General features: G+C 43.7%; 1 protein-coding gene across 1 annotated transcript; it reads left to right on the top strand.

Annotated features, from left to right (window-relative positions):
• On the top strand, window positions 1-26,334 carry PAFAH1B1 (platelet activating factor acetylhydrolase 1b regulatory subunit 1). Its single transcript, XM_058854474.1, has 11 exons — window positions 1-159; window positions 14,240-14,448; window positions 14,865-14,949; window positions 16,436-16,510; window positions 17,369-17,575; window positions 17,896-18,064; window positions 18,949-19,051; window positions 19,757-19,985; window positions 21,379-21,480; window positions 22,092-22,248; window positions 22,810-26,334. Exons 2-11 carry the CDS (start codon window positions 14,417-14,419, stop codon window positions 22,881-22,883), a joined length of 1,233 nt encoding a protein of 410 aa, XP_058710457.1. The 5' UTR covers window positions 1-159; window positions 14,240-14,416; the 3' UTR covers window positions 22,884-26,334.
• The last annotated feature ends 1,039 nt before the right edge of the window (window positions 26,335-27,373 follow it).

Raw genomic sequence — 27,373 nt, 5'->3', positions numbered from 1 at the left:
GGCCGCGCCGCTCCCGCCCTCCCTCCCGGCGGCCGCGGCGCCTCTGACAGCGCGGAGCGAGCGGAGCGTCCCCGAGCGCCGGGACCGCGTACCGGGACCCCCGTACCGGGACCGCAACCCCGCACCGGGACCCTGACCCCGCACCGGGACGCCGCGCCGGTGAGTGGGACAGGCGGGTGGCGCCGGCCTCGCGCAGCACAGCGAAGCGGCGGCGCTGGCGGGGCTCGGTAAGGCCGGGGCCCGCCGCCCCCCCGGCCCGCGGGTTGTCCCGGCCCAGGGCCCGAGCCGCTTTCCTCTCCGCTCTCCCCCTCCTCTCCCGCTCCCCGCCCTCGCCCCGCTCCCCCCCTTCTCTCCTCGCTCTCAAAATGGCGGCCGCGCCCGTTGGTGAGGAGGGACCGGGCGGGGCGGGGGGCGGCGGGGGGGCCGGGCCGGTGTTCTCCCCCCGCCTCTGTGTGTGGGGGCTCTGGTGGCCGGGGCGCGGCTCCCGCGCTCCCCGCGGCCCCCGGCCCTGCTCCCGCGGTGACTCTGCAGGAAAACAGGGCCCGACGGGAGCGGCGGGGCGGACGCGGAGCCGCCGCCGGGCCCGTGTCCCCCCCCCTCCCCCCCCCCGCGGGCCGCGCCGCTCCGTCCGTGACTTAGCAAATACCGGGAGGAGGCGATGGACCAGGGTAAATAGCGATAAAATAGCATTCAGGAACGATGGGCCCGGTGTGTGCTCAGAGCATCCCTCCCCGGTTCCTGCCGGGGCTTTCCCCTGTCACCCTCTCCTCGGCCAGGGCCGGGCGTCGGGCGATGGCCCAAATCGCCAGCGCGGCCGAGGCACCGAAAACAAGGCGAGAATTAATAATCCAGGGAAAGGAGTAGGTGTTGTTTCAGAATTTGTTTCGCATCCCCAGTTTTCCTGCAGTGCTCAGCAGGGCAGCAACGATAGGAGGTGGCTCAGACCTTCAGAACCAGCTGCAGTAAAACGGGGGAGGGAGGTCTAATCTCTCCTTCTGGGGGTCGTATCACTGCCTGGATGGCTGCAGGTGCACAGGATTCTCGTGAAAACCTTATAATATTGCTAAAATTCTTTATTAATTGGTACGAGGTTTTGTTTCGGCAGGAGGTTATAGGCAGGCAGAGCTTTTGATAGAAGCTGGGGGGTAGGAGTGGTGCCTCCCTTGAAAAGTTTGGGGTTTGTTCAGTTCTGTGGGCGTGAGATATTTTTTTTGTTGTTGTTGTTTTTGGTTTATTTCTTTAAGGTGGATGCAATTAAACTTGACCTTTAATACCAATAATAATGTGACACCTTCCCTTTCTTTGCCATGGTATCACTCGAACCATTTCTTCGCCGATAGTGGTGCAGCAGTGGGCTTGGTTGGTGCAGGTCAAGTCCTTTCATAATGAATTGCCTACTAAGGATGGGGGAAGGTTAATCTAAGCCATATTAAAAATCTCTAATAAACACCGTTTTTATATAATTAATGTTTGGGCATATTGACCTGGCTAAATGATGTATTTTTGTGGTGATTCTTTTAAGTGTATGTTCCTATGACAGTATTGTTCATGGCATTAGGAGGTGATGGTTAAAGAACCTCCGTTCAGTGATGATCATTTTGTAAATGATTGTGCAGCATTTGGCTGCTTTTCGGGAGAGGGAGGGTCTGCTGTCAGAATGTTATTTGCCCTTAGAGTAATTTTGTCGAATAGGAAAATTATATTGGGGAACTAAACAAAGAAAATATTTTTAAACTGTAAGATGCGTTGCAAATATCCGGCTTGTTCTTGGGCATCTCGTTTTTGTGTGTTTCTGTTGCTGTTCCCATGTTTGTGGATGCTGTGAGCAGCCATTGAGCAGGCAAGAGACTGGGTGGAGTAAGGAGGCAAAGCTGCGAAATGGCTCGATTACCCTTTCAGAGCTTTTTTTTTCCTCCCTTTGCGGGGTGGAGGAATACTAATTGCCGTAACAATGAAGTCTCTTCTTTAGGGAAGAATCTAATGGTGCAGGAAGCTTCGGAAATGAAACAAATCTCACATTCTGTTCTGAGGCTGATTTTTCTGCAGGGTGGATTTTGATTTGTCTGGCAGCGAGAAGTGACCAGTCACTGTTGCAAAGCCGGATTTTTTTTGTCTGATAACCGCTTCAATTTATCCACTTAGATATGCACTTGTTGAATTGATTTTATTTACACTTTAGATAAGAATTACAATTTTTGTGCGGGTGTTTTACACACAGGATTCTCTGGAATCTAGAGAAGCCTCTGTATTGTGGCTTCGTGCTGTTATTTGTTCATGGAACTTCTTGGTTAGAGCGGATTATGGGTGGGCACACAGAAAAGGACAATCCCTGGTTTCTCTGGTGACCACAGTGGAGTGGCTGCTGTCAGTGTACAGACTGGATTGCATTGCCCTTCGTCATGTGCCAAGTCCTTGTAAAATGACATCTCAGGATTTTGGAAGTCCCTCTGAGCACTGTATCTCTGCAAGAGCATTGCTGTCCCCCTTGGGTACTACTGCTTAAAGTTGTGTAGGAAAAGCATTTGAACAAAGGATTTGGGGAATACAACAGGGATTGGAGGAAGCATCTAGGAAGGACTGCCTGTGGAATTGCTCTCCTGTTCCACATGTGCTTCATGGCATTCCCGTCTGATTTTGGTGCTGATTGGAGCAAGTACAGCATTGAACATGGATGGTTCTGAAGCAGGCTGAGGTTTTGCTTTTTCATGGGGATCTCAGTTCTGGAGTGTAGTTGGTGATAGGAGATGGGTACACAAGAAAGAGACTGGTTTCTCTTAGTATGCCCAAAATTAAAATAAGGGGCAGTGGTTTCTGCATTATTTCTAGTTCATTCACTTGGAGTAGATGTTCCAGGATTCAGTGGCTGCATGAGCTAAATACCTGAGTCTAATGCACATCCAGGCTAAGGCCAATGAAGAACCCAGTAAAACATTCTCCATCTTAACAGCTTTTGTTGATTTTTGCCCTTGAAATGATGGCAGTCACTTTTTCTACAGGATTAATTGTTCATTTAGGTTCTACAGAAGCAAAAGGCATCGGCAGTTCCTTTCTGGCTGCTCATGGGCTCTGTCTTGCCTGTCCTGCTGACTCCTGTGCCCTGTCCTAGCTCCCGCACGCCTCCCAGCCTGGGAGCTCCGGTTGTGTCTTTGCTCTCAACTTGCTGTCTATCCAACTTGCTATGGATGGGACAGCTCCAAAATCAACATCTGCTGACTGCCTTATCCAGCACTCCAAGTTTGTCTTCCATGAAAAACTCAGTAGCCAGTGTCCATCATTAATCACAATGTATTTATACTTCTTGTGGAGTATTCTGGGAAAACAATAGGCCCCTCTGCCTCAGGGTAGCTCAGGTATAGACTGCATATGTTAGTAAGTTTTTTTACAGCCCTCTGTAGCTGCCCTGTATTCTTGAACTAGAGGGGTTGGAATTGCCATAATAGGAAGGAGAGTGACATTGGAATAGTTTGGTTTAGGTCAACCTCTCTTCTACTTTGGTGAACTTCAGGCCCATTTTCTAAACTAAAGGCAAAGACTGGCAGAGCAGCTGAAGCGTCCATGAAGTGGGCACTGAAATACTTTTCAGACTGAAAATAAGAACTGTGTAGGCCTAAATTCAGGAAATCAAGAGGACAATAGAAATCCGTAATGATTATTAATAGATAATAATTTCAGATTTCCTATAGGGTGTGGAGGAGTTTCCAGCCTCTAACATGTAATTTGTGATGGCAACTGAAGATCTTTCCCAAGGGTCAGAGCCATGTGTGTTGATAGAATGCTGCTGGGATTCTCCCGTGAGGTTTGTTGCAGAGAAGTCGTTAAATTATGCACTGTCCATACTTTCATATCTGTCAGTGACGTTACAACTGGCTCCTCTTTCTCCCTTTTATAAAAGAGCTTGAGTATCATTGGCAGGACAACCTTACTACTAAAAATGTATTGCATTGGTGAAGGCTTGCCTGGGTTCAGGGGCTTTCTCAGGAGCTACTTTATTACCTGACACAATGGAAATGGGGCTCCTAATGTGGCTTATGAGGGTTTTATTCACGGGTGATGTTGCTTGATCTTTTGATCTGCCTGCCAGAGTAGGCTGCATTTCAAGTTTTTAAAAGTAGACATTCACACTAAGATACAATCCTGACCTGTTTAAAATCAATTTTCAAGTACATAAAGCTGTTTCCTCAGAATTCTTGCTCTGAATTCTGTCCCTGCTAGGGGAGTATGAATGGCTGTGCTCTGTGGGCAGTATTGTGCCACCACTGAGGTGCAGAGGTGTGGTGTGAGCTGTAGCTTTGTCAGCTCAGCTTAATGGTGGGGTCCTGAACCTAGGTCAGGTTAAATGTCTGGTTTTCATGTATTACAGTTATTTTAAAACAAAACTTTTCTTCATTCCTGCTATGTTCTAAGACCTGCTGATGAACAGTACATATTAAAAGCATTAATGATTAATTAATCCTGGTGAGAACCAGGATTTTGTCTGATGAAGAACAAAATTCCAGTTTTACCCTGGAGATGCCAGCTGCTGCTGGCATTAGCCCAACAGATGTGTATTGCTAACCTGTATCTTATCTCAGTTGTTTAAAGAAGGGCGTTTTTCTCTCAGAAGAGGCAGGACGTGGTTGAGGCAATGTTTGTCTCATTCATAATGTTTAAAAGCTTATTCTGTTTTCTTTTTTATTGAGCTCCTGCTCTGTCCTTAAGGGATTAGATAGGTGTGATTTAGACTCTCTCGCTTTTAGTTCACTGTCTTGGAAGCCACCTATCATTTCACTTCCTACTGGCATCTACTGTCAGGAAATTTCAAAGAAAAATATTACTTAGGGAGTAAGTGTATGCTGAACTCCATTTCCTTGAGACTATAAACATACAGTACTTTCAGAACTAATGCTGTGCACAGCATTGTCACACTGGCCAGTACCAAGAGCACTGATGCATGTATAACTATATAAAAAAATAAACATTATTAATTCAAAGTACCTGCTAGTTAATACATTTGGAATTTATTTTCGCCATTTCCTTCTTAATGGCATTGCTTCTGAGTGAGCTCTGCAGCTTGGCTTGGCTGCTTGTGGACTTTGGATAAGGATTTTGATTAAATGAATGTAATAAATACACCTTTGTGGTTGTGATTCTGTTGATTCTGGAAGACTTACCTGATAATTTTTACTCGTAACCACTTGCTGCCTTGAGAAGGTGTTTCCAGAGATGGGACCATCCGTGGTTGAGGTTTGTACGTGGTGCAGCAGTGTCTGTCCTGTAATTTCCTTGGATCCGTTGTTAAGTAGGTCCCTGCTGAGGGAGCTGGTCGAAGGCTGTTCAGAGGCACCTCTTGTTCTGGGGCTGGTTGGTGACTCAGCTGTCACACCTCTTGTGAGGTAGGTGACAGGCTCTGTGGGGTGGTGCTGTACTGGTTTGCATCTGGGATAGCGCAGGGGCATTCATGACTGAGATTATTTATACTTTGCCTCTTGTATCTTTGTTAATTGTTCCTGTTGTGCTCCACAAACCCTAAGTTCTTTTGGTTTAATTAGACAGACAAGCGTTCCCTCCCCACCGCCTCCTGAGATTGCCTCTGCCTTGTTTTTCTGCTTAATACTAAAGCAGAGGTGTTAAGTTTATCCTTCTTTAAGACTAGGGGAAATCAGCTGAAAGCATCTAGGCTGTTTGCTGCAGATAAATGACTGTTTCTTCCATTAAGAAACAACATTGGCAGCTTGTCTTGTGCTGAATTCACCTGCTTTTTGGGGTGAAGAAAGAAATTGGATAAGCAATTTGGTTTGTTTAAATGCTCATATCTTTGCAATCTATTAAGAGGATGATGTCATTAATGAGTGTTTGTATGTATTTTAAACAGATGGTGTCTGTTAAATCTGTAATGGTAGAAGTTTCTGGTTCTCTCACCTTCAGCTCTGTTTTAGAGGCAAGAGGGTAGTAGGTGAATGTTGGTGATAGGAAAGACAAGATACCTTCTACCAGAACCCTGATGTCATTATTTTTGGTACTAGCTTTGTGGAAGGTTGAACACTGTTCCCTGCAATAGAATAAGATGTTATAGATGACAATTACGATGAACTTTTTGGTTTTGTGTCCGTTCCGTTCCCCGCCTCCCCGAGCAAGTGAAGCCATTTTTGGTCAACAAGCTTTGAAAATGGCTAAAGGACCAACAGTGTTGTCATGATTGAATAGTGGAAGTTCTGTCTAAGTTCCTGTTTGGATTTCTTTGTAGTTTACCCCTTTCCCTGTTTCTAAAGTTTTAACATAAGCATTCCTTTAAGTTCCCTTCTGGATATTTTTCTGTATAAATTTAGTCAATTCACAGTTGTTTTTGTTAATACCACATTTCCAGTATAACAGGCAGTTTAATGATTGAATGATTTAAATTTGGATATTGTCCTGTGACCTCCTTTACAGTTACAAATCTGCTACTTAATTTTTCAAGCCAGAGAAGTATGGGAGGAAGAACTGAGAAGAACAAAGTTTGAATCCAGTGCATGCCTGTTGACAGACATATCTAAGTGCAGCACTCTTCTCCTGGTGGTCTAGAATTGCTATCCCAAAATATGTATGTGTTATTTGACCTAGCAGTAATGATACTGAAAAATACCCTGCTGGAGTCATTCAGCTGACCCTGATGTGTTTTGCTCTGAGCAAGTGTTGAGTAGCAGCGTGTAATATCGAGCCCCATAACACTAGCCCTGCTTGGTGTCCTACCGCTGTCACAACACCCGAGCAGCAGTGTGCAGAGTGCCGTGTCAAAAACCTCTTCACACATGTTAAAAGCTTTATTTTCTTCCTGTTGTTGGTAGATAAATTTACCTGCATTTTCACACAGAGTTGGACGTGGAGGTTAGAGGAAGGATGTTTTCCTTTGTTTTCCACCAAAGCCTACACACAGACCTCAGGCTGGAGCTCTGACCTGGAGGGAGCTCAAAGGTTCTAAAATGAGATGATGTGACAGTGCTCAAGATGTTTCTTCTGAGAATTACTTGTATCATGCTTCTATCAGAATTGCAAAACTGAAGTGATATATGGAGAAAAAATGTCAAGAGCGAATTAATTTAAAGTCTTCTTGGAAAAAAAACCCCATATTTTCCAAGCAAATTTGGTCCAGATTCCTCAAAGTCATTTAGTGTTGGTGCTTGGGAAGGTAACAAGGCCAGAAATGTTTTTCATTGTTTTGCAGTCCTAAAGGTGGGTAGTGACTACCAGTGATGTGTTAAAAACTTAGCTTGAAATAATATGAGAAAGCAGATGGGCATAGGAGTTGATTTCAAAATGCACAGGCCTTTCTTCAGGCAGCATGCTGCATGGAGCAGCCAACCTGCTCCTGGTTTATAGCATCTTGATGACATTCCTTAGCTTTATTTTTCAGCTGTAATTGCAACCTGCATTCCATGTCTTTGGAACATAGGCACTATATCTGATCTGCTACAGATTGCTTTCTAGTTCCCCATGGATTTGGTGTTGAATTATTTTCAGAACTAAACTACTGTATCAGGTTTTTAGCAAAAGCTATAGAAGTAAGTGAAATAGAGAAGAAAACAGGCATAAAATTTTTCACTTTTTTTCATGTTAAAAATATATTTCCTTTGGTAAGTCTGTAACTGAACTGAAACAGAAAATGTTTTTTGTGAATTATTACGAACACTGCACAGAATGCTGTACTCTGGATACTACATTGATGTATCAAGCAAAGTGTTGATCGACAGGCATTCTGAGACTTCCCTTAATTGCAGAATAACAGGCTTACTAAACATATGAATTAAAAATAAGGCTCAGAGTTGTAATTCAGATCAGATTTGCTTCTTGTTTTGTTTTTCCCAAATCAAATAGCTGTTGGAGCTCGCTTTGTCGTAATCCCTCAGCCAGCTTTACTGATGTAGGCTGAAAAGTGGAAAAAAGATTAACCCAGCTCATAAATGAGTAGCTTTCTCATATTCTTCGACTCATCCCTGCCGGCTTAGCAGGTGATGGATTCCGGCATTTTCAAGGATAAGGTCTGCTTGCCGCTCTAAGAGCAGCTGCGTGGCTGTGCCTGGGTGATTCTACTGTGGATGAGCTTTCCTGCAGTAGTGGGGGGAGGCAAGATGGAGGAGGGAGAGGAACTGGATTATTTAACTTGTTACTGTTTTTCTTTCCTACCAACAGATAGAGATGTACCTAGGAACCCTTTTCAGGTCCTAATAGTTATGCCCATGGATATTACTTCACTTCTGTGGAATCTGGTTCTGAGTACATTTGTGTAAAGAGTTGTCCTATTCTGTGGCTTGAACCTGATAAAGTAGCTGTTTGCTTATGGGCTTTAAAACAGAATCAGACCCATTAAAAATTAATTTAAATTAAAAGGAAGTTTTCTTATATACTTGGTAGAATTTAGCAACATAATCCAGATATGTAAGAGAGCAATTCATGTGGCATAGTTCTTCCATAAGGGCTGAAGCTCTAATTGCCTGGGAATACTCCCAAATAATCACTTTAAGTTCTCTTGTTAATGTTATGAAACAGGATACACTGTCAGAAAACCTTGCAAGGACCTCCTGTGCCAGCCATGTAGCAAGAGACAATGCAACAAGAGTTTTTCCTTTATTAATGCACAAATGGATCCTTTCAGCTTTAAAGAATTGTGGAATTTAATTCTGATTATATCAATTCAGTTACTCTTTTTGGTGGCCTTTGGTTTTCATATGCGACTGGCCTTTCACAAGGATTGTAAAATTAGCTGAAGAGAGGGAGCTAACTGAAATAGGATTTTGGGTATATTAACAAGTCAGAAGTAAACTCCAGGAGTTTTCTTTGAGGTAGAAAAACCTTTTAAGAATGACAGAATGTGTTAGAGAAACCACTTGAAAGTTGGTAGCATGTAGCTGGACACTCCGAAATGTTTTAAGTTTTATACAGGTTATTGACATTTTAAATGATAAATTAAGATTTAAATTTGAACCTAAATGTGAGTAATGGAAAACTCTTAATTGATTTCACAGTGTGAACCCAGTTTTGTGTTCTTGATGCTGGTGGTAGCTCATGTGCCTTTTCAACACCCAAATGCTTTGTATGAGGTGTGCCTGAGCTGGCAATCTGGGAATGGGAAAGTGAGGTCTAATTTTGTTTCCTTCAATAAATGTTCTTGTAGAATATAATTAAAAATGTTGTCATAAAAATATGGAAAAAATGGTCTTGTAGGTGAATTAACTTAAGTATTAGAATTCTGAAAAAAAAGGGCAAAAATGTAGAATTCCTGAAGCACAGCAGTGCTGAGGTAAAGCTTTGTTGAGCTTTCAGAGCTGCACTCTGCTAGTCTGTTCTGTATCTGCTGATGCTTTAGCTCTGTAATTGTTGCCATGTATCTCTTCTAATTTTTAATATAATGAGCTACAGTTACATGTTTAGTGTACCAAGCTTGTGTTTTTGTGGAGAAGACTGTTTATGGAGCCTAAGCAACGGTCATAAAAACTCCAGAAATTGAATTAATTTACTGATAAGTTCCTGGAGGAGCCATGGACATATATTTGGGATATGCACTACCAGATGAGGTTGCTGGACAGCAGCAGCAGCAGAGTGAACCTGGGGTGGTCGTGCTGGTGTGTGGAACAGTTCACTGCTGCTGCCAGTGTCGTGAACCAAGCAATGAAATTGAAGCTGATTTTTTGGTCTTCTTACACCTCACTGTGGTAGCAGAGCACTGCCAGTGACAGAGGCACTGGCACAGCTGGATTTGCTGTGCCTCACTCCTGGGAGAGGGGAGCTCACTGCTGGTGAGAGGGATCACAGCTCAACTGGGAGTGACTTCTACTGTGACTTTCTGAACAGCAGAAATGGGCACTGTTAGTCAGTTGAGCCATTTTAGGGGTTTGTTTATGGTTTTGGTCCTTAAAAGTGTTTATGACACACTTAATAGGAGCAAACAAAGGCAGTGGAGAACCTTGAACCAAACTTACTGACAGAATCCTGTGGAACACGCTGAGGTTTGTTGTGATGGTGGAGTTTGGTACCTCAGGATACACTTCTGAAAATGTGGATTTAGAAGGGCTTAGGTATATAACCCAGATTTTAGTACTGTTTAACATCCAGTATACTCTGCTAAACAAAATCATAATGAACTCTGAAGAAATTTACAGACTAGATGGGATTTATTTTTTGTATGTACAGAATGGGCACTAGAAATTTTAATTCCCATAATTTTGCTCTTGCTTGATGCTGGTTCTGGTAAATATTTTTGTCAGGGTGAGACTAAAATGCTGGTGAATCAATTTGATTTCATAGTCTATTTCTCAGTTTTATTTGGAGAATACTTATAGAAAATATTTAAGTGTCTCTTGAAGGAAATATCAACGCAGTCATAGAAATACCTCCAAGCCAAGGTGTATCATTTATTGGCATGACATACCATGAGCTGAGGGGAATCTCTTGCCTGAGAGTGATTATTTTTTCCCTACCTCATTGCTGTGACTGAATGTGTAGCTACTTGGATACCTCCTGTAGAGCTGTGTCAGCTAACAAATGGAGCTGAACTTGTTTCATTTTGCTGTTGGTGCATTTATGAATCATTTGCAGGTCTCTCATTGAGTTATTGTGAAGTTCTCCAGTAATCTAGGAAGCACTTGAAGCACACTGATACCCATCAGTGGAAGAATTCGGTGTTCGAAGGCAGGAAGCAGCAGGGTGTATTGAATCCTCAGGCACCCCGGGGAGGAGCGTGTTCCTGTCGGTGCCAGGTGGTGCCCGCTGCCAGCGTGGCGTGGGGCTGGCAGGGCGCCCTGCTCGTGGCCAGCTGCCCAAGGGGTGTGTGCTGCCCAGGTGGCACTGGCTCTGCAACTGAGCATGTCCTCAGTGTGGTGAAGCTCAGGAATCTCTGAGGGGCGATGGTCAGACATGAAGAAACAGAGGGTCCCATTTATTTTATTTTATTTTTTCAAATGAGAAGGTCGGATGAATCTGCACTGTACCGTTTTCACCTTCCCTTACAGGAGAGGATTCTTCTGCTTTTCAGGTATTCCTGCTCAGTTTGTTGCTCTTCATCAATAATTCTCTGTGCTTTAGAAGCTTGTGCAGGGAAAAATTCTGGCCTGTGATGATTCTTGGCTGTCTCTTTTTAAATTAATTTCTTTTTAAAGATTATGCTTTAGTATTCCACTCCCTCGTCCTACAGCACCGAAGGATTGAAGTAGGTCTGCTATCCTTACTGCTCTGACGCTTCTACCAGTCCTCAGTATAAAAGCTGAACTGTATCTGGGTAGAAAGGTGGGCAGCTGGGATGAGGTGCAGCTGCCTGCTAAGGATCTGCTGCTGTTAGTGAAGCTGAGCAGTATGTTTTGTAAGGAAGGGTTTGTGTCATTCTAGAAAACCGGGCAGGATTTGTGTTGCTAGGAGGAGTGAGAGGTGCCCATTGCATGTGTCGTACCTGTGCCAGTGCCAGGCGTTCTGCCAGCTCCCAATTTCAAAAGGCTTACAGAGACACCTGATCTTACACCTGTAGCCCTCTGTTACTGTCCTTATGCAGAGGTTTGCCACTTGGTGCTTTTGTATATGCAGACTATTGATAGGGAATCAGATAGGTTTTAAGTTAGAAACTACGACTTTGAGGAGTGTAAATAGGTATTAGTAAAAGGCACATGCTTGTTCGCACTTAATTAGTAGCTGTTACTCCATGGGTGGCTAAGTTCAGTTTCCTGTATTTAATAGTGGACAAAGTAAAATTCTTGTGCAAAGACACCTTTTCCTTCAAAAGAAGATCTAACTCTTGTCATGACACTACCTTAAGATGCTGATACAAGGTGGCCCGTGTCGGTTGCTTTTGTTCCCCAGGGTTCCCCCAGAGCCCCAGCTGCCTCTCCTGGCTGAGCTGTTTGGGGGTAACACAGTGGTGGCTGATAGGTGATGGTGGAGGACTGGTTAGTCTTGCTTTGCTGAAGCCTCTATGTCATAAAGTCTGCTCCAGCTGAAAGAAAGGTAGTGCACATAGTGGCACAGGTGTGTAATTAATGGTGGTCCTTTTGGGCTTTTTGGGTTTGGACACTTGCTTGAGTGGGTTGTTTGTGTGTGGGGTTTTTTGTTTATTTTGGTTTTTGTTTGCAGTGGGCTTTGTTTGTTTTTGTTTTGTTCTGTTTTCCTCTATGAAGGAGGCAGTCCTAAAAATACTTTGCCTTCTATTCAGGTGGCTTTGTAGTTAAAAGTCAAGAATGCTGAGCAAGGTGCTTGGAACAGACCCTTTCTGGAGGAGCGAGATGCTGTAGATCAGTTGGTTCGTGCCTTTGTCTCGGCTGTAATTTGCTAATAGCAGGAGTAGCTGTTTTGCCCTGTAGCTGTTGGAATTTATCTAGTTCTAGGATCTGTTTCTCACTAACAATTCAGAGTTAGATTGTGGAGCAGCCCAGGTGTTGGGAAGTGGATATAGGATATGGAGAAGCTTGGGGTTACTTTACATTTGACAGGGAAAAGGCATTTCTAAATAGGTGAGATGTGAAGGATGGCCTTACAAACACAATTGCTGTAATTTTTAGGCAAGTGCTATAATTGCTTCTCCTGGATGCCACAACAAAATTGATGAGATATTGGGATTTTTAGTGGAGTCAGTACGCTGGCACTGGATTTGCTAGGCATTCACTGCCTAGTGGGGGTTCATAATACAAACCCCGCGTTCAGGTTTTCCCCTGGCAGCCCTAGGGGCAGGTTTTGGACGTTTTGCGTGCGTTGTGCTGCCGTGTGTTGGGCAGTGCCGTGCCCGATCCGCTGCCCCGCCGTGCCCGAGCCCGGCTCAGCAGCGGCTGTCCCGCGGCGCGCCCTCTGCAGGGCGCCTCTCAGCACTGCAGCACCTTACTGATAACTGAATTTCCCTTCATTTGCGTGTGGTACTCTGCTTTGTACTGAGCACTGGACATCTCTTGACACCCAGCTGTCTCTTTACCTGGCATGAATTAGGTATGGGATAAGAGGAAGTGAAATGCTTGCTTCTGTTCCCTGAAAGGATGCAGCCTGTGCTGTTAGTTTTCAGCTCGATTGTTTCTGAAATAGCTGTTGGGGAAGTGGTTAGACTGATTAAATGCGGCATTGCCTGTTCAGAGTGTTCCTATCCTAACTGGCTTGCAGGGCAGTATTATGGTGTGCAGCATTTAACATGGAAGATCCACCTGCAGGGTGGAAACAAACAACTTGCAGCTTAAGCTCATTTTGAAGCAGACAGGCAGGGCCTAGATAGGTTTAGAAAGAAGCCTCTGATCCCCTGTGATGAATAAGTAGCCATTAATGATACCAGCTTAGTATTTTCCTTACTTTTTTCATAGCAGGCTATTGTTTAAAGGAGGCTCCTTACTGAAATTTTTATTGAGCTGTGATACTGAAGTCAGTGTACCTGTGTGTCTAGGGAGGGGCAGAGGTGAGGCAGCAGGAGCATGCAGTCCTCAAGCAGTTGGTCAGAAGTTTACAAACCCACCTGCTGTCTCTGAGCCTGTGTGTGTTGCCTCAGTTTATCTCAGTGCTGAAGGCAGGTTGGTCGGTCAGACTTGCTGAGCAGCCTGAATGAATGACGAGTTCTGTACAGAACCTGCCAGGTGTGCAAGAAGTGCCATTTCAGCACTTCCCATGGTCATGGTGCTCACAAGGTCCCTGCAGTGCAGAAGGCAAAGGCGGTGCTGTCAATGTGGGTTTGGTGATGTCACTGTGCCAGAGGTTGAAGCTGCCCAGTTGAAACAGGTTGTGCACTGGGAATGCTGCAGTTCATGTTTCTGAATCAAAGGATACTAAGGAGCTGTGTTTTGGAAAAGCACAACTCCACTGACTTGAACTATCTTGAGCATGTTAGATTTCAGCCATATCCTGAATTGGCTGGCACTGCCAGAGGTGTTGTGATCTCCACTCCACTGCCTGAGCCCATCTGCAGTAATGGGCCCATGGCAGCTCTTCCCATGTTAATGGTGCCACTCAGATAAGATTGGAGGACTGTTCAAAAATTTGCTGTGCCCTAAATGTGGGCAACAGCAGGTATTAACTCTAGGTAAACTACATTAACACATGACTGAAAAGAAAACAAGTATTACCTCTTACTCAAAGGTTCTTTGGACCTTCCTCAGCTGGTGGTACTGGAGTGGGAAAAGTCATTTGTGTGCTACAGTTGTGTAGCACTGAAGCTGCAAGGCCCCCATGCTGGGGTAGAGCCAGAGTCTTTAAAGAAGCTGTTTGGGTAAATCTTAAGGAAACTGCCTGAGGAATGCTTGTTTCAGGGAAACAAATGAACTCTCTTTCCTTGTAGATGGATTGAATCTTCTGTGTTGAATGCCTCTGGATTTCCTATTGGATTTCACATTTGGAGAAATACTTGTGATTTAAGCCACTGTGGCAGACTGAATTGTGGATCCTGGGTTCCCAAGACTTTAGCTCTTGAGGAGAAGCCACTGCTCGATCACGTTAACCTGACATCTCAGTCACGATGGTGCTGTCACAAAGGCAACGAGATGAACTGTAAGGGATTATTATTTTTAAGTTTGCCTTGCATTTTCATTAAACTTCAATTATTAGCATTTGTTTCCAAATAGATTTTAGAGTGTCTCTGTTCACATGCCCTTTAAGTACTATGTATTGTGGTTTGGATCTCTCTATTCTTTATTTTTGATAGAACTGCTGGTATTTGAAACTAGAATTGGAAAATGACGAAGATATAATTTCAAAGATGGTTTAAAAATGGATTCTTCAATTTTCAGTAAGCCCATTGCAATATAAGCTGCAATTTGTGAATTCTACATTTATCTTGAGTAAATCCTGGAAATTTTTTGCTATTTTGCTTTGGAATGTAGACAAGGATCTGATCAGAATGTGCTATGTTGTGATGACAATCTTTCTCTGACTCCTTAAATTGTATTTAAAATGTTGTTTTGTAGAAATCGAGCGATAGCAGATTACCTCCGTTCCAATGGCTACGAGGAGGCATATTCGGTTTTTAAAAAGGAAGCTGAATTAGATGTGGTGAGTTCAAACAAGATTTTTATCTATATTTTAATTTATAAGTCTGTCAGTTTTATGGCATCTGCATCTGTTCTGAACCTCTGCATCTGTTACCTACGTGATAGCTCAGACAGTTTCAGAACTGGAGGTAATGAGCTCACACAGCTTATTGCCTTGCTAGAAAAGGGAAAAATATCATTGGGTGAGTTGATCATTTCTAAGCAAATTTATGACCAGATTTGAAATGGTCTGAGACTGTGCAACTTTGGAGGCTGACTTCACTGGGAATCTTTGAGAAACAGGAAGACAAAACTGAATTATTTTTGTCCTCTGCTTTACCAGAGCCAATGTTGGAAGATTCTTTTCAGATTTGAGTTGGGTCAGGAATTAAGTCATTGCCTGAGTCTGTTGCACACCTCTTGGGTAACTGTGTAGGGAGGGCAGGCTGAAACAGTTGGTAGAAGTTCATCATCCAGTAAGGCCAGATTGGACAGACTTGGAGCAGCCTGGCCTAGTGGAAGGTGTTCCCCTCTGGCACGGGGTGGAACAATAATGAGATTCAAGGTCCCTTCCAGCCCAAACCAGTCTGTGATTCTGTGACTCTGTGACCAGCTCTGGTAAGCAGCTCTGTTTGCTTAGACTGTACAGATGCCAATGACTCAGACCAGTCATTTCTTGCAACTTCATTCTGTTGATTTGCCTTTGTCACAGATGATTTGGTATCATTTCTAACTTTGCCACCTATTAGCATAGGAAGTGTGCATTTCATATGGCTACAGCTGGATTGAGTAGTAAACCTATGTGTGCTGGATAAATCCTTGCCTTTTCTGTATTACATATCTTGCATTGTTCTTTTTCCAAAATGCTTGAAGTTTGACTTAATTTCTCCAATTTGCTACTAGTATTGCATAAATAAGTAGAAATGACAAATTGAAGTACCATACTTATAATTGAAAATTCTAATATTATTCCCCTATCTGCCTTATCTATCAACCTAATTTAGTCTCCTCTTCCCAAAGCTTAGGAAAGCAATATAAATAGGTTAGATGGTCCTGAGGGAAAGAGAAAATGCAGTTGCTAAAAGTTTCACGACTTTTATGCAAGAAAATCTGAATTAGAGCGGGCTATACTAAAATGGAAAAAAAAAGGTAAAGGCTGAAATTATTTGAGTAAATTTGAAGGATTGATGTGTAGCTCTACAAAGAGAGATTTAATTTTTGTATGGATTAGCCATGCAGATAACCCCAGCTTTTACCAGTGCCCCCCTATAGTAGTAGATTAATTTCTGTCTCTGACCAAGGTAGCCAGTCCTCAGAGCTTTTATCTTCCATGGAGTAAGCCATGGCATGGTTATTTTCTGATGTTTATCTTCATCTCATTTAGGATTATTGTAGCATGAGACTGTAATTTTGTCATGGAAAGAAAATGCAGCATTTAGTTACTTCTGTGTCTCTGATATTTGTTTTTCTGTGTTGCTTTTCTTCCTCTTTCTTTAAATGCTTCTCAGAATGAAGAGTTAGATAAGAAGTATGCTGGACTTCTGGAAAAAAAATGGACATCTGTTATAAGATTACAAAAGAAGGTAAGTAGGTATCTGCTGGATGTACATGTATAAAAAGTTAGCACAGAAAGCATTCAGCACTGAACAGGCGTGTGCAGTCCTGAAGCTGGAGAGGCAAGAGGTGCCTTGAGGCAGTTGGTGAGTAGGGAGGTGGAATTGCTGTGTGCAGAGGGTCAGGCTGGACTAGAACAGAGGAAAAATCAGTGCTGCCTCTTGTCTTTGGCCATGGCCCTAGAGGGAAGGAGCCATTAGCTCCAGTGCATTCCAGTGGGGAATTGTGCTGCAAGTGGAGAGTACAAAACTCTTTCTAGTCATGCTTCAGTGGCTCAAGAGTGTATTAAAAGCAAAAAAACCCCTAAAATCATTGTGTTAACAGTGAAGTCCAATCCCTTGTGCAGGTTAATACAGCGAGGGTTTATTAGCCCTCCAGTGTTTCTGTTGTTGGTTAATGTGTGTGCTAGCTCCAACAGGACACAGGATTCCTGCCACAGTAGCATTCCTTTGTGTTAGCACAACCTTCTTTGGTAGTTTGGCACGATAGTAATTCAGATGTATTTGTACAGTGTGTGAGTAAAGGGGTTTTTGTAGAACTTTTTTTTCCTGTGAAAATACTTGGTAATTTGAAAAGACTAAATTAGTAATGATTAAATTATTAAGAATTAGTTATAAATTATTAAAGCATAAACTATAAATTATTAATTCAGGTTTGATGTTTAAAACCAGTGCTACTGAGTGTTGGTAATCAGTTTTGGTCCATGCAATCTTTGCTTTACTCTGAGTTTTGGAGTCAGTTGTTATTTGGATTACTAATGCAGGAAGGTGAATTAGATCTTGTATAAAACTGGAGATGAAAAGTCTCTTTAAAATTCATACACTTAGGTAATGGAATTAGAATCGAAGCTGAATGAAGCAAAAGAAGAATTTACATCAGGTGGACCTCTTGGTCAGAAACGAGACCCTAAGGAGTGGATTCCTCGTCCTCCAGAGAAGTATGCATTGAGTGGGCACAGGAGTCCTGTCACTCGAGTCATTTTCCATCCAGTTTTCAGTGTTATGGTCTCTGCTTCAGAGGATGCCACAATAAAGGTATGTGTGTTGCTCCAGACAACTGGCTGTGGAATAGGTGACATCAATACAGTGAAACTTGTTGTCTTGCTGGGTTTATTATGCTTAAAGTTAGCTGAAAAGCAGTTTTCAATATGCATTAATTCAGTTAATTTGTAAGTAACAAAATCACATAGCAGTAGAGAAAAATAAATGTCTCTTTAAGCTTTTTAGGGCTGTCTGTCTCTTGCTTGATTAATTATTGAACAAGATGCCAGACTGGCCTGCAGAGTGCAAATATGGGGCTGGAGAATACAAAGAGTAACGGGCTGCTGCCAACAGGTTGTTTGTTCCCTTGTCAGGTGTGGGATTATGAGACAGGAGACTTTGAGCGCACCCTGAAGGGGCACACAGACTCTGTGCAAGATATTTCCTTTGACCACACTGGCAAACTCTTGGCCTCCTGTTCTGCTGATATGACCATTAAGCTATGGGATTTCCAGGGCTTTGAGTGCATCAGAACTATGCATGGTAAGGTATAAAGGGATTGATTTAGCAGTCTGTGAAGTGAAGAGTTGGTTTTGGTTTTTTTTTAAATCCAGGAAAACTGCTGATGTGGAAAGGGGTCATAGACCAGAGTATTTTCCAAAGAAAAAGGGGGGATATAATTTGATGTTTTGAGTGCTCTGTAAATAGGTGATACAAGCACTGTTTATGGAATGAAATAGCATCTTAAATCTACTGTGCATGATGGTGTGGGAAGCATCCCACATAATGGTGCTGAGGGATTTAGAGGGATTTTAGCTTTAAATATTAAGTGCTTGCTAGACAATAAAACTGCCTTCAAATCAGTGAAAGATTCCTTCCTTCAGCCCTCTGTGTTCCAGCTGCAGGGCTACTGGAAGGGAGGAATCAGTGCCAGAGGAGTTGTGGCTGCTCCATGCAGGGTCTGGCTGCATATGTTCAATCACATGGGAATGCTGCCTTTGCACTGGGTTTGAAAAGCCATAGGAAAAATGAGAGAGTACAACAAACACAGCTATAAGATTCTAATATTGACAGCAAATGTTTTCTATAGTCTTATGTAAGAGCTTTTTTCTTGCTTTTAGGATCATCTTTTAGAAGTGGTATGTAGAAATACAGACTGTTTGAGACTTAAAAAAATAAACACCCACCCCTAGATACACACAAGTAAACAGAAAGCACCTTTAAGGATGCTCAGTGTCTGGGTTGTGTGGGTTCGAAAAATGTGGATGATTATTTCATAAAACCTCAAGTTTACATGTAAAGATTAATCCATAAAACACACACTGCTGCTGTACCTACTTGACCAAGATAAAAAAAACCGGCAAGTCCTGTGTGCTCTGTGAAAACCCTGCCAGCGCCACTTAAGAAAGGTTTTATTTTGTTTTTAGGTCATGATCATAATGTTTCTTCAGTAGCCATCATGCCCAATGGAGATCATATAGTTTCTGCCTCAAGGGATAAAACTATCAAAATGTGGGAAGTCCAGACAGGGTAAGTGCACTTGTGAGCAAACAGCACCAGAACAAAAGTGAGGAGAAGCCACTGTGTGTAGAAATGGGACACAGGAGTCTGAGTGTCAGCAGGCACTATTTAAATTGAGAAATTATGCGCCGTTTAGAGTACTTCACTGAAGGATTCTGCCACAATCATTAGGCAGAGGAGTTTAGATGTTAGTACTGACCAATTAAAGCTAACTGCTTTTGTCTTTCTGGAAGCTATGAGGGTAGATCTCTAGCTCATGACCAATTAGGAAATAAATTCACTGGTTAACCGTGAGTTTAAAGAGTGTGTCTGTTACTTTTCTGGAAACAGATCAAGGTGCGTCCTGATTTTTTTTTTTGTCTTCTTGCTTGTTTCATTTATCAGTTGTTTCTCTAATACTTAAATGACCTGTAACTCTCTAGCTGTTCTTAAAATACCTGTTTAATGCAACTAGTAATGTCAGCCTCATTTTCCGCTAAGTTTCCTGCTTTTTACCTTAACAAGTTTTGGTAGCTCTTAGCTGTCACTGCTTTCTCATGTCAGTGTCCATTCCACAAACCGTTTATGGCGTGCTCCATCATCTGCCAGGATAAACATATCTGTGCTAAAATATTTTATCTTAACCACTGAGACGTTAAGTGTCGTCAGATTTCCAAGGCATGTGCAGTGGGTTGTTGCACTGGTGTTTGAGTGATGCTGTGGTTTTTTGCACAGTTACTGCGTGAAGACTTTCACGGGGCACAGAGAATGGGTGCGCATGGTGCGGCCCAACCAGGATGGCACCTTGATTGCCAGCTGCTCCAATGACCAGACGGTGCGTGTGTGGGTGGTAGCGACAAAGGAGTGCAAAGCTGAGCTCCGAGAGCACGAGCATGTGGTAGAGTGCATTTCCTGGGCTCCCGAGAGCTCCTACTCCACCATATCAGAAGCTACAGGATCAGAGGTAACATTCGCGGGCTGTTACACAAGCACGCACTGGGAGAACTTTGTCCGTGCTCTGTGTAGCACTACAGCCACTGAGCTTTGGGCTCAGAGGGCCTGGCAGCTACAGCAGGTGTATGAGTACTTTTGTCCAAGTATCTTGGTGTGCAGCTGAGCCCTGTCTTGGCTTCCCAGGATCCAGCTTTTGTGTTTAGAACCTATCTTTGCAGTAGTGAAAGTGAACTTTGGGGAGATGCTCTGTTCAAGGAGGGGTGAGAGTGGGACCCCCTGTCTTGTATTGCAGCAAAGAAATGTGTTAAGCAGCTTCTCTGGCAGAATGTGAAGATTGTATGGATGCTTAGCAACTGGAAGGTAGAGGGAGGGAAGGAGCCAGTCAAGAAGGCAGAATGAAGCTGCCTTGGGTGCAGTGTGCACCAAGGAATCAAACACCAGCTGCTGTGTTTTACTGTACAGCTACTGATGTGAGAAAGCATTCCTTAACTAATATGAATCCCAGTTTGTGTGATCACAGATACCTCTTCTAGTGAGCCTCAAGAAAGGCTTGCTAAAGGCCAGAAGAAATTTCGTTCTAAATATGTGAAACTGTAGAAGAAGGATCTAGAAATTAACCCCAGTTTCTAGTCAAATCCCCCACCCGGCATTGCTGTTTTGCTGTCCACTTCCAAAGGCTGATGGACAGACACCCCAGGGGAAAAGTAGCCACACTGAACACGGGGACTTGCTTAGTGATGGTTTTTACAGGTTATTTCAGTCAAATTTTACTTGACTCTGTAAAAGATCCTTATAATATTTTAATTATCAGTAATTAAAACAGAAGTCCGTGTGTCCCTTCCTGCGGCCGTGCAGGCTCTGCAGAGGTGCCTCCCTTGCCCCCTGCTGGTGAGATCGGGCACAGCCCGCAGGGGAGCACCGTCCCTTCGTGCCTGGGGCCGGTGATAGCTTGGCTGGTGGTCACACCGTGCACGGACACACACACAAATCACTTCAGAATAGAAGGCTTTCAGAAATTCCTAACCCTTCATTGCATTTTATGAAGAATGTAAACACAGAGGTGTGTGTGAGCTGTATCCTCGTTTGTCCTGAGATGTGGCACTTGAGCTGCGTCTGCTGTTAACAGAGGATGTCTTGCAGTAGGCAAGTGCGTATTCAAAGCGTTGCTTGGCTTGTAGAATCAGCAGGACGAACAACCATTTCTTTTAAAAAAATTGTGTAATTCTCCTAGCATTAGTACCAGTTCCTGTGACCCAGCTTTGTCAGTGTGGGTTTACTTGCTGTAAGCTGTTGTATGATGTGATTTTGGTACTAAGCAATATCACTGGGAAGGGATCTGCTTCATTCCTCCTCTTCTCACTTCCATTCTATGTATACCATAACTTAACCATAATTTTCTGTAGACTAAGAAGAGTGGCAAGCCTGGGCCTTTTCTGCTGTCTGGATCCAGAGACAAGACCATTAAGATGTGGGATATTAGCACTGGCATGTGCCTTATGACACTTGTAAGTCCATCGGTGTTTTTCCTGGCAGTCATAGCTGCATAGTTTTAATGAAATGTATTCTCTTGCATGTCATGTTTTCAAGAGAAGCCAGAGTTACAATAATGCAAATGCTGGAAATACAGTTTTAATGGCTTCTGTGGTTCAGATCTTGTTGTTGTTAAGAAATGCTATCTCCAAAACCATAGTGTGAATGCAGTACTGTGATGAGTAGATTGGTTTGTTTTCAGAAATGCTGGTAATGATCTGAATTTTGTCTTTTGTGAAGTATCGTGTTGTTGCCACATGTGGGACTTCCTGCAGGCCATAGCCTGCTGTTCCCAGCTCAGATTCTGGCTGGACTGGGTGGTGGTGCTGGGGGTGGAGACCAGAATTGGTGCAGATCACATGAGGACTGCTGTTTCTTTGCCTTCAAGTACAGGAACTTGCATTGTTGGGAGAACGGATGGGGGTGTAATAATAGAAACTGGAGATAAGATGTGAGATCTGAGAGGTTTCAGGAGTTCAGTGGTATCCTTGTGGGGCCAGGCAGGCGTCCCTCAGTGTGCCATAGTGTGAGGTGTGGGCTGCTCAGCTCTCAGCCTGCTGACTGATCTCTCCTTGTGCCCATCAAGGTGGGCCATGATAACTGGGTACGTGGAGTCCTGTTCCATTCTGGGGGAAAGTTTATTTTGAGCTGTGCTGATGACAAGACTCTTCGTGTCTGGGACTTCAAGAACAAGCGATGCATGAAAACCCTCAACGCGCACGAACACTTTGTTACCTCGTTGGGTACGTATTGCTCCCCATGCCAGAGCTGCTGCTTCCCCACTGGCTGCAGCTGAGCACTAGGCTGGCTTTCACCTCGGGGCTCTAGTGGTTACTTGTGCTCTCTCTGTGTAGAAGAAATGGACTAGAAATTAACTCCCAATTTTTAGTCAAACCCCCTACCCATGTGAGTTGTAGAGGTGGAGTGTGGTGGATTTTTCCACTTCTGCTGCCAGTGTTGCACATGGATAAGGATATTAACTGACAGGGAGTTATGGAACCTGTCACTAGAACCTGCCGGCACCTGGGGAGGGCTCTAGGGTCAGAGCTTGCCCAGCAGAAGGAAAAGAAGGGTGTGCACAACAGTCAGAAAAGATTTACTTTGCATTCCTGGACATTCCTGGTTGGTGTTACCAGATCTTGGTAACAGCTTGATACAATTTTGCTACAAAAGTACAGCCAGAAGCTTTGAAATTTAGCCTTTGAGCTGCTAGAATTATTTTGAAAAAGCAGTGCCATTCAGTGAGAGTAGGAAATGCTGAAGTTCTGGGTTCATTGGTAATGTGAGCTTTTGTCTCCTGGCAGATTTCCACAAGACAGCCCCGTACGTGGTGACTGGGAGTGTAGATCAAACAGTAAAAGTGTGGGAGTGCCGCTGATGGAGTTCACAGTGACCCCTTTTCCTCTGGATGCACTCAGATACCATGGTTACCCATTGAGCTCTGTTTAAATAAATATTGTCCTTTCATGTAAATTATTCTGGATGTAGATTGAGCTTATTAAATGTTACACACAAAGTATTCATGCATGGTGAATCCAAATTGTATACTGTAAATTTACATACGTTGTCTAGAAGTACCATAGGTTTAAGAACATGGGCTGGCATTGGTCACATCAGACCTGAGAAGGCAGAAGTGGGATGATTGGAATAGGGCACTTAACTGAATAGTTGACAGTGTCGTTATGTCGGATAATTATACCTGTTTTTCTTTCTGCTGTCTGTTGGTGCCTGAGTTGGTGACCTCATTTGGGAAAAGTTTTGTAGGGCTCTTTCAGAAATGTGTATCTATGTAACATCACTTAAGTGTGCTTAATAAATCTTCTCTAAGAATACTAGATAATAAGGCTGCATTCAGAATCTTCTGAACCTTACATGTAATTAATGGAAATTAATTAAACTCTGGAATATTTGTCATGAAACATTTGCCAAATCAACAGAAAACACTTGTTTTGGCCTCCTATCACGCAAGGGTTGGTATATTTATAGAACTGACTGTAAACCTGAAATAAGACAACAAATCTTAGTCGCAGCTGATGTGATAAATGTATTTATTTTTTATTTGGTCATTCAATGGTTAAGCTGTGCTGTTAAACTAAGTTTAAATGGTTTTTTGTTTGGTTTTTTTATTATACTAGACGAACTTCCAGGAGGAGTTGTCCATCCCACTAGAGTTTAGTGATCCAGTTTCCAGTAGAGCTTCCTCTCCCAAATGACTGCCATGGTCCAACTTGCTGTTTGCTTTCCATGTTTGTTAGAGATGTGCAATTCCTATTACACAGCAGGATCAAAGGACACTTCCCTCATTCACTGGCAGGAAATTGGGGGTATACAAAAGTTTCTTGGTTTCCTTAGTGCCTCCTTGGACAATGAGGTGATCCTCACCTTGGCAGTGTGGCTCCAGTAAAAACGTCCTGGGGTTTGCAGGTGGAGAAAAACCTTGGGCTGCAGCACTGAAATGCTTTAAAGGAAGCACTAAGTATCTTGAGAATCAGCTGACAATGGCAGGTCAGATCCATGCAGGCTTCTGAAAGACAGATGCCATGAACAAAGCCCTCACCCATCTGTGGGAATTATGCTAAACATTAAAACCAAACCCAATCCCATATCAGCAAAACCAGCCCAGCTCACTTATTAGTATTTATGTTGTTTGGTGTACACAATTTTTAATTTGCATATCCCTAAAGTTACATATTTTGATCTGAAATGAGTGAAAATATTATAAATTAATATTTTAATCAGCATTTTTGTGACAGATTCCATTGTGGATAACCAAGAATTGTAATACTTACCAAACTAACCAGGTCTTTTTAAAAATCAACTTTAAAATTGACAATACAATGAAGTACAAGCCTGATGTTTTAACAGATGAATTTGTGCTTTATTTTATTTCTCTGGTTTAATCCATGGCTTTTAAAATGTCCCTTTTAAAGCTGAGAGTCTCTGACCAGCATAGGGTGGGTTGGAGGGCGAACACACTGCACTGGTGAGGGGGAAACTCCCACAGTCAGCCCAGAAGGGCCCGTTGTTCTGTGGGCAGAGCTGGATTGGGGTGTGGGATCCTCTGGGAAGCGGTGGAGAAAGTGGAGTTCTGATGTGGGGGTTTTCAGAGCCAGTTTAAGATCCAGGCTAATCTCTTAAATCCAGTGATTTCTGTCATTCTCAGTGTGTGTTGCTACATAAGCATGCACTAATAAAGTCTGTTTTGTTTGTTAGCTGCTTGGACTGGAAAAAATTGCTGCTTTTTGTCCTATTGGAGAATTCCAGATACAGAAGTAGTGCATCTTAAATCCCTCCATGCATCTGCAACTGGAAAGTAATAACATCTGTTTAATTCCTGGTAGGACCTAGAAACTTTATTTAAATCTAAAGTAAACCACCCTCATGTACATAACTCAAACCTGAATGAGAAATTAAAGGTACCTGTGATGTGGAAGTCGTCTACTGCATTTTTTCCCTGTAGCAAAGAAGCATTTACCAGGACACCCAGGCCCAGTGCTGGCAGCAGCGTCACTGCTGTGTGAGGCTCAACACTGCTGCTGTGCAGAGTGAGCCTTCTGGGGCAGCAGGGAATGATCTCAGGGATGGTCCCGACTGGACCAAAGCTGAAGCCCTGGTTGGAGGGGAGCCACACCACAGGCATGGGAGTGAGTGGGACACTGTGGGACATGCTGTGGAACTGGCCCCACTGTTACTGTCAGCTTTTGCTGTGCCTTTGCTGTGATCAGAACTGCAACAGTGAGGTTACTGTGTTGATAATGGACTAAATGCTTCCCAGGGGGCGAGAGGTTCACTGGTGCTTTGGCACTTGCTGACTAAAGCTGGCAGCATGTGTCAGGACCCAGCTCTGGCCTGTTACCAGAGCCACTGCAGATCCCTGGCTTAGCCTAGCCTGGGCCATGCCACACGGGCCAAAAAGTGCAACATTTTTGTGGTTTAGGTAGAAGCTAGAAGTTGATGTTTTGTACCATCTTGCACTTTAGAAGGTGAAACAAACCCATCCTGCTTTTGTGTGTGGTGTGACCAATGTGTGCCCGGGGCACTGAGGAAAGGAAAACAACCCTTGGTTGGGGTAGTGAGTGGGGACTGTGGGCATGGGGTCCCTGCCTCTCCTCTGCCTCTTCCTGTCCATGTGAACTGCCTGAGAAATCAATCTTAGACAGCTCCTGACTCCCCTGAGAGCTGTTTAAAGGGAAAAATATTTTGTTTTTGTAGACAGTGGTGGCTTGGTAATCCTTTAATGATTTGAATATTGCAAATGCTGAGTTGAGTGAAGGAGAAGCGCCCTTGGAGTGAGCTGTTGTGTCCAGCTGTATATAACGTCCGTGTATTAAATCAATACCGAGAGTCCTGTAGCAAGAGCACGTGCATAGAGGGGTGGGATGGACGGGGGGGAGTGGGGGGGGTCGCGTTGGATTTGCAAGTCACAACTGGCATTAACTGGCCTTTTTATCTTTCCACTGTGTCATATAAGTAGCTGCTTTCCTGTCCTGCCTGTCCCTCAGGCTTCCCCGAGTTCATTCTGAAGAGAAGTTAGCAAAATCCTCACGCTTTAGAGTCGATCCCGACATCGACGTGAAGGCAAATGTCAGATGTTTGTTCGAGTGCTGTTAGAGGTTGCAATTGGAGAGAACAGTTCCCAGGCTGTAGGAGTTAACTGAAGCTATTGACACAAAACAAAATCGGTAAAGGAATGTATATAATACTGCTCTGTGTTTTACAGTAAGATTTGTTGCTCTCAGACTGTGTAAAACAAAATTTATTCATGTTTTCTGCATATTAAAAAAATCTTATTGTACCAATTGGTAAACTATTAAATGCATATAAAACTAGATGTGGTTTTGTTTCCTTGGATGCAAGAATTAAAACTATTTTGCAAAAAGCTATTGGTGTTTCACCCTCAGATTTTGCTCCTACCTGCTTTGCCCTTCCTCTGATTTTAATTTAACTTGTGCTCACCTGAGGCTACAGGAAGTGGTTTTGAGCTGGTTCATAGCAGCTGGAGTAGTGAGAGGTTTTGTTGGTTGCTCTGGTGCAATGAAGTGCTACAGGAAATGCTCTGGTGGGCTAAGCTAGTCTCACAGGTGGGCAGGAGAGCCTTTTGCCTGCACCTGGCACAGGCCAGCCCTTGGTGGGTGTGGTTTGGTTGGATTTTCCCCTTATCTTGACCCTCTGTCTGTACAGGAACCGCCTTTCACTGCTCCTTGCTCAGTGCTGGAGCTGTTGAGGGCGGTGGCCAAGTGTGTTCATGGATCCTCGGAGTAACTGCTCTTGGCTTTGAGGCAGCACGGGGGAGCTGGGTACCTGGAAAGCTGAAGGCACTGAGTGGTTCTGGCAACATCTGTTCTGCTAATAGGGTCTTGTGCCTGTGTGTGCTTTGGTTTAATTTCTCCCTGTGACTTGGCCCTAATTGTCTCTGGTACTGTTTAGAGATGGGTCAGCAGCCAGAACTGGAATGGGCACATCTTCATAATGGAAGAGCACAGATGTGCTCAGATGTACTCATGAGCTTGATGTGGGGAAAGAACGAAAGGGTACTCCCACCAGCTGAGGTCTAGTGGGAGCAGCTGGTTGGGTGGTATGTTGCAGTGGGAAAAGACATGGAATGGACATTTGGAGGAGACCCACTTGCATTTAGGAAAAAAACCAGAGCCAATGTGTGAATAGGCTATCCCATACCGGGGGACAGGGTGGCACAGAGGTGCTTTTTGGGGTGAGGGTTGAAAGGAAAGCCTCCTATGTCCACAATCAGCGAGTTTGTCACAGGGAGCGAAAGGCAGGTTCAGGTGTGAGTTGCCAAGAACAGTTAAATTTTACCTCCCTCCTTAGCTCGGTAAGCTGTTGCTTGTGCAGCAACTGCTGCGCTGGCAG

The sequence above is a fragment of the Poecile atricapillus genome, chromosome 21 (assembly GCF_030490865.1).
Source record: "Poecile atricapillus isolate bPoeAtr1 chromosome 21, bPoeAtr1.hap1, whole genome shotgun sequence".
Classification (NCBI taxonomy): Eukaryota; Metazoa; Chordata; class Aves; order Passeriformes; family Paridae; genus Poecile; species Poecile atricapillus.
This window is presented reverse-complemented; position numbering and strand designations above follow the sequence as displayed.

What these genes read in the sequence shown, in the direction of transcription:
- PAFAH1B1 (XM_058854474.1), top strand. Translation starts at nt 14,417, where the DNA reads ATGGTGCTGTCACAAAGGCAACGAGATGAACT. An exon ending in ATGTGGGAAGTCCAGACAGG is followed by an intron (nt 19,052 to 19,756) that starts GTAAGTGCACTT and finishes TTTTTTGCACAG; the next exon opens with TTACTGCGTGAAGACTTTCA. An exon ending in ACACTTTGTTACCTCGTTGG is followed by an intron (nt 22,249 to 22,809) that starts GTACGTATTGCT and finishes GTCTCCTGGCAG; the next exon opens with ATTTCCACAAGACAGCCCCG.